Below are 13,839 nucleotides of genomic sequence, written 5' to 3'. Positions count from 1 at the left end.
CTTGCTAGAATCACTGCGGCTCCCTGTTTGTAAACTAACTACCTCATCTTCAGCACTATCATTCCAGTTCCCATCCTCTTGCCAAATTAGTTTAAAACCTCCTGAACAACTCTAGCAAACCTGCCTGCTAGAATATTGGTCCCCCATGAGTTCAGGTGTAAACCATCCCTTTTGTACAGATCGTACCTTCACCAGAAGAGATCCCAATGATCCAGAAATCTGAACCCCTGCTCCTTGCACCAATTCCTCAGCCACATATTCACCTGCCAAATCATCCTGGAGAAGGGGGAATCTGATAGGAGAGGACTGAAGGTCATGGAAGAAAGTGGAAGGGGAGGAGAAGAAGGTGAGGGGGAAATGGGAATGGTTGGGGGGCAAATACTGGAAGTTTGAGAAATCGAGGTACATGCCATCAGGTTGGAGGCTACCAGATGGAATATAAGCTGTTACTCCTCCAACCTGAGTGTGGAAGAGACCACGGACTGTGGGGAGTCTAGAATCAGGATACAGTCTCAAAGTAGAGGAACGTCCATTTAGAACAGAGACGAGGAGGAATTTATTTAGCCAGAGAGTGGTGAATCTGTGGAATTCATTGCCATGGGCAGCTGCAGAGGCCAATACATTGGGTATATTTAAAGTGGAGATTGATTTCTTGATTAGTAAGAGTATCAAAGGTTAAGGAGAGTAACATTGAGAGGGGTGATAAATTAGCCATGACGAAATGTTGAAGCATACTCGATGGGCCAAATGACCTAATTCTGCTTCTATGTCTAATGATTGAGCGAGGAGTCATTTCAGTGCCCAGGGCTTTAATGGTGTGTAAGTTTGTATCAGATGTTTGTGGCAAAGAGGGCACTGGCATAGTTGGACTTGCATGTTGGAAACCTGTTGTTGGCAGTATGCATTTTCTGATACTTCTCAGCAGCAAAACAGGCAAAATAAAACTCTCCTTAATAAGACAAAGGCTATTATAAATTCAGGGGGAAAGATGAGTAGCAGTTAACTGATCAAGGAGGCCAAGATAACATAAGAACTTCCTTCCCTAAGTTTCATTAGGAGTGAAGGAGCAATAGTAATCCATTCCTTTGAAGAATCCTTGGCTTTCAAAGAAATATCCCTATTGCTCTCTGAATCCACTGATTGCTTTAGATCCCTACCTGTGGCCTAGTGTGAGCACATTCACTGTGTGACTAGTGGAGGAGAATGGTGAATTAGTGTATTGGTTAGAAATTTGTTTTTATTTCAATGCCACCCTGCCATTAATATTTACAGGGGTCCTTGTGCTGTCCACTACATTGCAAATATGTTCTGCCCACACACTTATGGAAAAATTGTAAACTATAGTTTGCTTCTGTGTCTCTATTTGTATAGCTATTTTCTTTTGTTAATAGCATATGCTTTGAAGATATGTTAAATATCTTCATATTTACAGTTTCTCTTGAATTTTTATGGTTGGAATTAGAAAGAAAGTTTGCACTGCCCATTTCGAAGACTTTCAAAATCTTAATTACTTTTGGATATTGAATGCTGCTTGCAACTCTTGTTGTGTACTTAATATTTCAGAAAAATCTGAGTTATATTGTAAATATATTGTTTGATAAAGCATTCTTGCCTGTTTAAATAATTCATTATGGGTTAGATGTAAAGCTATGTGAATGGCATACATCATCACACCACCACGCCATAAGTGCGCACCTCGCTTAAAGTAAAAACAAAACTAAGACACGTTATTCCCACTCTGTGTTTTATTTCAATTAGTTTTATGTTTTGGGGTTAACAAAACATAACAACAATAAGTTTCATATTCTATTCAAAGTTGATTGTTATATATCAAGATCTGATAAAACCAAAAGCAGAAATTATCATACACTTACTTACAATGGCAATTGGAAGAGGACAAGGTGGGGAAAAAGTGGATGAAGACTTTTGTGACCCCTATATTAAATTGTCATTGTGCATTGCTACCTGCTATAGAAAACAAATTATCTTAATTACCACTGGAAATAAACATTGTCTAGAGTAACTGCAAGACCACTTTCATGTCTGGTCCAATTTGGGCTTCTTTCGGGAAATATGTATGAAAATGATGAAGAAGATGGCCAAGTATAGTGGTGATGCAATGGTTAATTTGCTGTTGTAGTATAAGTAGCTGTCAAGACTAATAATTCATAGGTTCACCCTTACCATAGCAGCTGTGGGAACCCATCTAGCTCAGAACAGGAAATCTGCTGTTAATATCAGTCTACCATTTTTGTGACTCCAGACCTGAATTGAAGTATTTCTCCTTTAAAAAAAAGCCACACTGATTAGTGAGCATTTAGGTTTGGGGAATAGTGAAAGCCTTGCTAGTGACGTATACATTTTGAAAAAAAATACACAGCTGTAAAGAGGATTCTAGAGAAAATAGTTTTATGAAAAATAGCGATTTGACACGGACTAGATGGGCTGAATGCCCTGTTTCTGTATTTAACTTTCCTATGACATTATGACATTTGTACTTTTACAATGCGCTTTCTCCCTGATAAAAGTATATATTTTTGTCTACTAGGACCGAAATGACTCCGAAGAAAGTAATAAAAACAAATGGGATAACGAATGCATTTTAGAAGGCTCGAAATAAAGAGCTGAATCGGCGGGAGAATTATTTTTGGTAAACTGGTTCTTCCCGGTTAAACGTTACAACTTTTCTTTGCTCGGCTAGTTTTGTTGATAACGAAACTACTCAACTGTACAGATGGCGACACAAAGCACTCCAATATCACCCACTGCACTAGAAAGTATTATTTAAAAAAGTGGTGCAAATCGGAAGAAAAAATACCCTGAAGATTGATTTCTCCATGCATACAATATCATTTCAGCAAATCATTAACAATATTTGTAACAAACATAGGTATTTTCTGCGGATGAGATGAAGTCAGATCTTTGCACACATGAAACACTCCCCAAAACAACCAAAACATTTTTTTCAAAAAAATCTTTAAGCATGTGGGTTACCCGATGCGAAGTAGCCAATAATTACATTCGGTATAGAACAGGTCTGTCTGCAAAGGACCAATGAGCAAGGTCGTTTGGAGTTCCCCTGAAGCGGCGTCTCTAAGCCAGCCTTAGTCATATGACAGTGAAGCTCGGTGGAGTATCGCTTTGCAGCGATTGTCACACCTACCAGGAAAATGCCACCGACTTTATTTCAGAAACTCTTCAACAAACGGAATGGCCCGACTTCCCCCACGAAAGGTTCGAGTGAAGATAGTTCGTTCAGGTATGAGCTGATGTGCTGTGTATTCCCTTTCTTCTTTAAGGAAGGAATTGCACCCAGGAGTATCGGTGGTTGAAGTGATACGACCAGTGACTATAGCCCAGCCCTGGCAGATAGAATGTATCAAAATACGGAAGTGTATTCTAGTGCTGAATTGTTGCATTTTTATTTCTTAGTGTTTTGTTGTATTTAGTCCTTTAAGAGAATGCAATTATGTTAATTTTGAAACCTGATTTACTGGGTGACTGCTGTTCTGTTTCGTTATTCTGGGGAGGAGCTTTTTTTGGTCGTAAGAAACATTTACCAGTAGATGGGTGGACCTCCACGTGCTTGTGACAATTACTGTGATAAAGACTTGGCTGAAAATCAAATACTCAAAAAAAAAAAACGCTTTGATTGCATCCACAGTTAAAATAAACGAGAAAATTAACCGACGAGGGGTTGAAACCGTGCTTTTGAACTTGCTATTTAAAAAAAAAATTACTGCTGATCAAAAAATCATACTGCTGATCTCCGTGCTCTTGGGTCATGATTAATATTAGGATTCTTTCCTCCAAATATAACCGAAGGCTGTCTTTTCCCAAATAATGCAGTTTTTATGCTTAACATTTTCTGATAAATTCCCCTCCCCACCCAATCCAAAGATGAGCCACTTCAGCCATCACGATGACGAGTCTTGGTTTAACTCTAATTTGTTTCCTCTTTTAAAACTGTTGCCCTGAAAGTAGATAGTAAAAGGGGCCACAAGGGTACCAACAAATGTAAACGTTCTTATGGGAACTAATATGAATTCTGGCAGATCACATACACAATAAACCTGTGTATGATATAGTGAAGTGAAACGTTATAAACAGCTCTCATCACTCGATTTTTATTAAATAAGGTATTGTTTCGTTGCATAGGGGAACTTATTCAAAGCAACCTGTTAAAATAAATATAGGTGTGGCAAGAGTAGTGTTAACTCCTTTCCAAAGTACATTCTTTTTTTTTAATATACCAGTATGCAGAGAAGAATGGAAACATATGAATTTTCTTCCCTGTGCCGATTTTAGTTCTGCCAGTGGGAGTTTTGATGTGTTTTTGAAGTGGTCAATCACCACTAGTTGCTGGCCATTTAATTGATTGTCACTGGATATGGGTGTTTTGATATCAGAATCTGTCAGTAGCAGGTATGGCAAAGTTGACGTAGTTGAACTTTCTTTCTAAGGCACTTGAAAGGAAAATTGTCAAACAAAATTTGTCAGCAAGCAACACGGACATGTAATCAAGAACATGGAGTTTTTGGAAGGAGCAAAAGAGAGATTAGGGCACAGGATCTTGACAGCTGAAGTTAGCAGAAATAAAGCCTAGATGATTTAGAGGCTAGAACTGGAGGAGAGCAAGTGTCTTTAAGACTTATAGGATTGGAGATGAGGAAAGCTGGGAACATGGAAGGGTTTGAAAATACAGATGAACATTTTAAAACTGAGACTTTCTCAATCAGGATTCAGTGTAGTTTGGGGAATACAGATCTAATACTGAATGGCCCCAGTGCAAAATCAGAAACAGAACATGAATATCCAGAAGTACACAGAAGATAGGATATTCCTGGAGTGCATTGGAATAGTCAGTTTGGAGGTGTATAGAGTGAAGGTGATAGCTACCAGAATTTCAATAAACTAATGACTTAATTGCTTTTAATGTTGCATGATTTCAAATGTAATTAACAAAATATATGTTAATGATAGAATGTATCAGAATTGAACTTTCTCTCAATGTTTCTAAACATGTGTAGTTGTATGATTAGTTTGTACAGATGTATCGAAGTTATAGGATTGTGTATTGTACAAGCAAGGACATTAATGTCTACCAATTTTTGTTAGCTGGTCCTAGAGAGAGAGAGAGGGGGGGAGATTGTGATAAGTTGCTTATAATGCAAATCTTTATATTAGCCTTCATCCAAATTAATGGACAACTGCAACTGATGCATAATATGTGTTAGAATAGCTAACTGATTCTATTTCTTCAAAATAACTTCAAATTAATGTCTTTTTAAACATTTTTGATCCAACTATATGATCTTAGATATCTATAAAAGATTTTTATGAATGAAAAGGAAAACTTCCCTTTTCAGATTACTGAATGCTATGGTTAGGAAAATATTTGAAATTCATGTTGTTCTCAGTTATGCTATAATTGTTACAATATTATATATTATATTTTGTACATTTAATCTTGTATTATTTATATTTTATAATATTGTAAAATATACTAAATATTTCAAACAGATGTATTTCTGTCTCTGCCATTGCTTCTATGAACTGCTTAGAAAGAATGCAGGAAATCCAGTTCATTCTGTTTCTGTTGTGTAAATGGCCAGAATCTATTAATGTTAATTACTGTTAACATTTAATCTGTTAATGTTTGCTGTTTCCTTAAATTTATGAAAAATATGACTGTCCTCTCAAATGAAAGGCAGTTAGATAGTCCAATAAATGGGCATCACTGCAAGACAATGTGAAATCTTTGATGGAGATCACAGCTCTTTTTACTTTTATTAGCCCCATCTTCCCCCTTAGAGCTCTCTTTATGGACAGTAGGAATAAGACGAATAAACCTTGTGTCAGTAGTAGAGACATCATTGGAGAAAATGTTAAGGAATAGAATCTGTGTAAATTAAGAAAGGCTGATCAGAAACAGTAAGTGTGGCTTTGTACAGATGAAATCTTAACTCAGGAGTTTGAGATTTTTGAGGTGATAACTAAGAAGATTGATTGCGGCAGTGTGATAAATGTTGTTTATATAGAATTTAGTTACCGGTAGGTGTTTGACAAGATTGTGCATGAAAGTCTGGTCCAAAAAGTTAAGGCCCCTGGGAGCTCCAAGGTGAGATACATTAACTAATTGGCTTGGTGATAAGAGTCAGGATAGTCAACTCTTAAAGATCAAAAACCAATGGAGAAATTTGCCAGGATTCACTTCATGTATTTGGGACACTATGCTGCTTAAATGGGACAGGCAACTTTAAGCATGGTGTAGTGCAAGCATGCACTTCCTTTTTGGTACTCCACCTTTGACTCAAACAATGGCCAGTAAAGCTGCACCATTACTCCGTGTGCTTATCATAGCCTTGACTAATGAGGGCAAGTATCCTATGAGATGCCACTTTCAGGGATTCTTAGACTTGTGTAGCAAAGCTGTGCACTTCAATATTTCTGTGGGTGCTGTCATTCATTGTGAATGTCCTATCCTTAACGATCCTCCTAAAATGCATATTTTTTTAGCTGAATTAAGTTCCATGTGCCATTGTTGTGCTCATCAACTTGTATTGCCCTGTAGTCTTAGTTACCTTGTAAACTATTAACAATAGCCACAGTTATTACATCATCTGTATGCTTACAAATCATGCTGTCTATGTTAACATCCAAATCATTAATGTTTATTATAAACAGTATAGCACTGATCGCTATGGTACATCACTAGTCACAGACTTCCAATTACAAAAACTGCTGTTGCCATTGTCTTGTGCTTCAATACCGAGCTAATTTTGGATCCAATTTGCTAAACTGCTCTGGATCGCATTGGCTCTGAGCCTTTTGGGTCATTGTCTTGTGCATCTTACTAATGGTCATACCTAGTTTATCCGTGCTGCCTATCTTGAATACAGTTATCATGTTTGTTGCTCTAAAATTATCTGATACATCAGTTATGGTCAGTAAAAAACAATCTCTTATTGCCCCAGTTATATCCTTCCTTGCTTCTCAAGGAGGGATCCATTTCATCAGGACTAGGAGATTTATCTACCTGTAACACTGCTAAGATATCTACCCCTTTTTCAATTATATTTAAAGATAGAATTTCACTGACCACCTCCAACTATTTTGATTGCAGTGGAGAAATGGTAATTTAAGAGCTTGTTAGCATCCTCCAACTCTGGGGGCGCAGATCACCTCCTTGGGCACTAGCTTTTTCCCAGTTATCATCATAGCCTTGAAAATTGCAAAATATTTATGAAATATGCTATTAATTTTGCCCATCATAATATTCATATCCCTCTTTTTTCCCTCATTTTCAAAGTGTCCCTCCCCTATAATTTCTGTACTCCTGTTGACCTCCCCTGCTTTCAGTTCTTTGTATAGCTGCCTTTTGCTTCTGGTTTTACCTTTATCCAATCCTCAGTATGCCTTGGCGTTCAGGATTCCTTGAACTTTTTGCTCTTATAGAAACATATTGTCTTTGAACTCTTTAAGTATTTAATTTTTAAATGATTCCCACTTGGATGTAGCCTTACCTTCAAGTAGAGCTCCCAGTCTACTTTTGCCAGGTCCTGTTTTCAGCCTTGAAATCGGCCTTCTAGTTCACCATGCTTAATTCTGATTCATTTTCAAGATGTTTATTGTAAAAGATGAGATTTGCATTATTTGACTAAAAGCTTGTTCACTTTTCTAAACCTTGGTATTAAAATCTGTTTTTATAAATGTATGTAGTAGATGGAATTCTTCATTACCTATTTGGGTTAGAATTGCATGTATTTTAATAAACTGTGCCCTTTGCACTCAGCTGACATTTTTTCCACTATAATCTTATCCATTTAGAGGCACAAAATTGCATAATAATTACAAAAGAAATGCAAAGTGCAACATCAACCGTGACATGTGACTTTTTTTGTCATTGGACTTACTAACTTAAGAGGACCTATGGGGAATCTTTCTCAAATTTATTTGCCTCAGAAATTCATCACCTCTCTGCAATTGTTACATGCCAGCATGCATGTTGTAATTCCAACCAATAGGTTCACTCTACCTCCAATTCCAATGCAAACTGGGAGTCGGTCAGCCAAATTCATTAAGGGCACCTACTTCCCCACCGTTAATATTATCTACAGCAGGTCCTCCCTCAAAAAGACAATATCTATTATCAAAGATCTCCACCGTCCAAGCTATGCCATCTTTTTGCAATTACCATCAGGTGGGAGAAACATGCAAAGTAAATTCATTATCAAAGTACATGTACATATACAACCCTGAGATTCACTACCCTGTGGGCATACTCAATAAATCCATGGATTAATAAATATAACAGAATTCGTGAAAGACCACACCAACTTGGGCATTAAACCAGTTTGCAAAAGACAACAAGCTGCGCCAATGCAAAAAGAAATAAATAATAATAAATAAGCAATAAATTTCAAGAACATGAGATGAAGAGTCCTTGAAAGTGAGTCTGTAGGTTGTGTGAACATTTCAATGATGGGCAAATGAAGTTTATCCCCTTTGGTTCAAGAGCTTGATGCTTGAAGGGTAATGCCTGTTCCTGAACCTGGCGGTGTGAGTTCTGATGCTCCCGTACCACCTCTTGTATGGCAGTAGTGAGAAGAGAGAATCCACATCCACATACCTTGGGTGGTGGTGGAGGGTTTGCAGATGATGGATGCTCCTCTCCTATGACAACGTTTCATGTAGATGTGCTCACTGGTGGGAGGGACTTTACCTGTGGTGGACTGGGCTGTGTCGACCAGACCTTAATTATGCCAGCGCCAAAGAAGAACATGGTAACCTGCCTCAATGATTATCACCAGTAGCATTTCCATCCACGGTGATGATGTGTTTTGAGAGGTTGGTGATGAGTAACCACTTGGATCTGCTTCAATTTGCCTACCAGAGTAAGAGGTCCACAGCAGGTGCTATCTCATTGGCTCTTCACTCAACCCTGGAATATTTTGACGGCAAAGGTGTATACATCAGGATGCTCTTTATTGACTAAAACTCATGATTTAATACACCATCCACTCAAAACTAATCAATAAGCTCCAAGACCTTGACCTCAATGCCTCCTTGTGCATTTGGATGGATCCTCTATCCTTATTTGCAGACCCCTGTCAGTTTGGATTGGCAACAACATCTCCACAATCTCCATCAGCACAGACGCACTACAAGGCTGTGTGCCTATTCCCCTACTCTACTTGCTTTACACTTATGACTGTGTGGCTAGGCACAGCTCATAAGAAATAGGTGCGGGAGTAGGCCATCTGGCCCGTTGAGCCTGCTCCGCCATTCAACAGATCATGGCTGATCTGGCCACGGACTCATCTCCACCTCCCTGCCTTTCCCCCCCATATTCCTTATTTCCCCTACAATGCAAAAATCTATCCTACCTTGTCTTAAATATATTTACTGAGGTAGCCTCCATTGCTTCATTGGGCAGATAATTCAACAGATTTGCCACCCTCTGGGAAAAGCTGCTCCTCTTCATCTCCATCCTAAATCTACTCCCCTGAATCTTGAGAGTATGTCCCCTAGTTCTAGTCTCACCTATCAGTGGAAACAGTGCGCCTGCCTCCATTTTATCTATCCCTTTCATAATTTTATGTTTCTATAAGATCTCCTCTCATTCTTCTGAATTCCAGCGAGTAGAGTCCCTGGCAACTTAATTTCTCCTCATAGTCTAACCCCCTCATCTCTGGAATCAGCCTGGTGAACCTCCTCTGCACTGCCTCCAAAGCCAGTATGTCCAATGGCATATTCAAGTTTGCTGTCGACCCTACTGTCATAGGCCAAATCAAATGTGTGATGAATCAGCATATAGGAGGGAGAATGAAAATCTGGCTGAGTGGTCTCATAACAATCTGTTACTCAAAGTCATCAAGACCAAGGAGCTGATTGTTGACTTCAGAAGAAGGAAAGCAGAGGTACATTAGTCAGTCCTCATCGGAGGTTCAGAGGTGGAGAGGGTCAGCAACTTTAAATTCCTCGGTGTTATTATTTTGGAGGACCTTCCCTGGGCTCTACACATAAGTACAATGATGAAGAAAGCACGGCAGTGCCTCTAATTAAGTGTGTGAGAATTCAGCATGACAACTAAAACTTTGACAAACATATATATATATATATATAGTGGAGAGTATATTGACTGGCTGCATCACGGCCTAGTATGAAACACCAGTGCCCTTGAATGGACCTGAAATCCCACACCACACCACCAGTTTCAAGAACAACTACCGGTACTCTACCACTTAGTTCTTGAGCCAACTGCCAAAACCCTAATCACTGTATTTTAGCTACACTGACCACATTGCACTAAAATGGACTTTCATTTTCCTCTGGTTTAAAAAAATTGCGTATGAATTGTGTGTTTTTGCAAATTTTTCACTGTACCTGTGCAAATATGTAGTTGTGCATCTGACACAAATTTGACTGTCATCACTCTGAAACTTCACTCAACTTCATTTGCAATGGAATTGCATTTTGCCCATAAGCTTTCTGTTGTATTGGAATGGGAAACTGCAAACTGCATCAGTTCCACTGTAGATTCAAAGTTAGTTCAAGCTGAATCAAGTTGCAGTATGCAGAAGACTTGAGAGAATGGGATTGCTTTAAGTTCAAAATAAATTTATTATCAAAGCATTATGTTACCATATACAACCCTGAGATTCATCTTGTGGGCAATCACAGTAAATGCGAAAAACACGATAAAATCGATGGAAGATCACACCCAAAAGGATGGACAACACCAATGTGCAAAAAAAACAAACAAACTGTGCAAGTATGAAAATAAAGAGAAGAAAAAAGAAATTGATAATAAACAGATAAGCAATAAATATTGAGAACATCAGATGAAGAGTCCTTGAAGTTGAGTCCAAAGGTTGTGGGAACAGTTCAGTAATGGGGCAAATGAAATGGAGTTATGTTATCACCTCTGGTTCAAGGGTTTGATGGCTGAGGTGTAATAACTCTTCCTGAACCTGGTGGTGAGGGTGTTTAGGCTCCTATACCTTGCTGATGGCAGCAGCAAGAAAAGAGCATGGCCTGGATGGTGAAGATCCTTGATAATGAATGCAGCTTTCCTGCGACAACACTCCATGTAGAGGTGCCCATGGTAGGAAGGGCTTTACCCATGATAGACTGGGCTGTATCCACTATTTCTTGTAGGCGTTTCTGTGCACTTGTGTTTTTGATGTTTCCTTACGAGGCCATGATGCAACCAGTGAATATACTCTCCACATCACATCAATAGAAGCTTGTCAAAGTTTTAGATGACATGCAATGTCCCACTGTGAAGATTTATCACTGACCAGTGATAATCAAAATACTGCAGATGGAAGGCAAAATTCTCAATTAGCTTGTCTTACAATGATTGTTGAAGACCACAATCTTTTAACCCCTGAGCAATGTTCATGCTGACATCTTGTAGGAGTTGTTGGTAGTACACTGCCACTACTTGGTCAAAGACAGTTATTTTGATTATTAATCAGGTTTGTGAAGCATCCAGTACTCCCCAAATTACATTTAATATAATGTACAGAAATAACTGATATGGTCAAATTAATCTGTGTTAATTATATTCACAATGCACTTATTTTAATGAAGTTTAGATCAGACCAAAAAGATGATGTGGAGAAAAGGCCAATTGATATCCTGTAATATTCTTCCCAAAGTGATTTTACTTGACCTACAGAAGCAAAATACTGCAGATGCAAAGCAAAATTCTCAAAGTACTCAGCACATTATGGAGCATATGTGACAACAGAAACTGAATTATCAGAGTAATGACCTTTCCATAATACTAGATTAAGCCAGAGAAGAAAAAAAATTATCTGTAAATTTGAGGAAAGAACAATAAGGAAAGTCAGTGATTGATTGGAAGGTAGGAGAGGTTAATCGACAAAAGTTCTGATTATATACCTGCCACCCCTTTTCCAGTTGTCAGCAAATGTTTCAGAACTTTAATGGGGGAATAAACTTTTTTTACATTTTAACCAAATCATATATGAACTGACAATGCAAACATGATACTGCAAATAATTAAATGCTATTCATCAAATCTCTGCTAATTACTTCACTTTCTATTTAATAGACAAGTTTCATGAAAGAGAAGACATGATTGCTTTAACTAATTTGAGTGTTTCGAGTTCAAGTTTGTCATTTCAACCTGCTTTCAACCTAGCCATAGGGAACAATGTTCTTTCAAACCACGGTGCAGAACATAGTACATATAACTGACACAATAAGTAATATTACCATAAATAAATAATGTGCAGTTATGACACAAGTTTAAGAAGTAAACAGTAAAATGCATTTGGCGCTTCATATGTGGTGAGACTTGGGTGGTGACAGGGAGTTCCGCAGTCTCACAGCCTGGGGGAAGAAGCTGCTTCCATTCCTAACGGTCCTTGTCTGAATGCTACGGTACCTCCTGCTTGAGTAGGGGAGTCTAAGAGATTACTGGCCAGATGGGAGGAATCATTGATAATGCTAAGGGCCCTGCATGTGCAGCACTCCTGGTAAATAGCTTGGGATAAGTGAAAGAGAGATCCTGATGATCAATCCTTGGCAGTCCTCGCAATCCTTTGTAGGGTCTTGCGGTCTAATGGTACTGTAGCTGGTCAGGGCACTCTCGATGGTGCTTCTGTAAAAATTGGTTAGAATGGGGGAGCGGAGCCTTAAGCATTTCAATCTCCTCAGGAAGAGGACACTCCTCTGATTTATTTGAATACTTTAATTACTTGGAAAATTTAAGGGAGCAATCAAAGGGAATCACTAATGGTTGATATGAATATGTACAGTTAGTGAGAAATGTTTAACTGCATGTTAAATTTGTGATTGTTAATTCATTTTGTGGTTTGCTAAAGAGCTAACTAGTGATAGCAAATGACAAGGGCGTAACTGCTGCAAATCTACAGCATATCAGCAAATGGAAAACCTGACATTGTATTGAGTGAATTTGGAAATTAAACTAATCCTCAAGTATTACCCATTTGCCATATTCATGAATACTGAAGTATTCGAGTTCACAGCAAGGTACCTGGGTTCAGTTGGAGGTGAATGGGAACATACAGCTTTCATCAACACACCTAATAAATTTCAGCTATTGGAGTCTTGTAAATTTTGGAGATTTGATTTCACAAGTGTGGTAGGCTCCATATTTTTAAAAAAGTTACAGCTATCTATTTAGGTTGAAGTTCTGCTGATGAAGTTTGATGTCTTATTTTCTCTTTCTTTCTCATACTCTTAACTAAATTGGAGCACAATTACTTATAAAAGATAATTGTTTTATCCTGAATACTTGTATAAAAGCCATCTCAGGTTTTGTTACAATTTTACTTAAAGGACAATGGAAGCGAAACTATATTTAGCAGTTCCTATCTGATTAGTTGAATTATATTAACAGCTATTTATAATATTCAATTCAAATTTTATTAACTCTTCCTTATTCCGTTATGCTAAAATATAGCAGCTTTTTGCTTCTGTTGCTGTAGTGGCTATATAGAAAAGTTGGACTGATGATGCAATCAAAACTTTGCTCCCTTTATCATAAGATTTCTCTTGCATGATCTAATTATGAAATCAGGAATTGATGTAAGTGCTGGTGTATTGCAATTTATTTTCCTGCTAGTGTCACAGGTATTGTCACAAGTTTTAAGAAGCATGATTAATTCTGTGCAGAAGTACTTCCCTTAAGATTTTTGCAAATGAGAAGTACACAGCAGTAGTTGGCAATGCAGAGTCTGCAGGAAAGGCACTTCAAATGTTGCTTCTGGTAATCCTGGGGTATACCAGGATTATTTGGTTTTCAATCTAATCAGCATCTGACTGATTTTACACTTA

The 13,839-nt window shown here is 38.1% G+C and overlaps 1 protein-coding gene across 2 annotated transcripts in view; it reads left to right on the top strand.

Moving 5' to 3' along the window:
- Window positions 1–3,079: 3,079 nt before the first annotated feature.
- The window catches only part of fnip1 (folliculin interacting protein 1), a 98,821-nt gene continuing 88,061 nt past the window's right edge, over window positions 3,080–13,839 (top strand). For both annotated transcript variants that reach the window (XM_073067178.1, XM_073067176.1), the window contains exon 1: window positions 3,080–3,259. In XM_073067178.1, coding sequence (XP_072923279.1) covers window positions 3,171–3,259 — 89 coding nt within the window. In that variant the 5' untranslated portion in view covers window positions 3,080–3,170. The remainder of the gene's footprint in view (window positions 3,260–13,839) is intronic.

This window comes from Hemitrygon akajei, chromosome 15 (genome assembly GCF_048418815.1).
Source record: "Hemitrygon akajei chromosome 15, sHemAka1.3, whole genome shotgun sequence".
In the NCBI taxonomy this organism is placed as follows: Eukaryota; Metazoa; Chordata; class Chondrichthyes; order Myliobatiformes; family Dasyatidae; genus Hemitrygon; species Hemitrygon akajei.
Note: the sequence above shows the minus strand (reverse complement) of the source record. Positions and strands in the feature narration are given on the sequence as shown.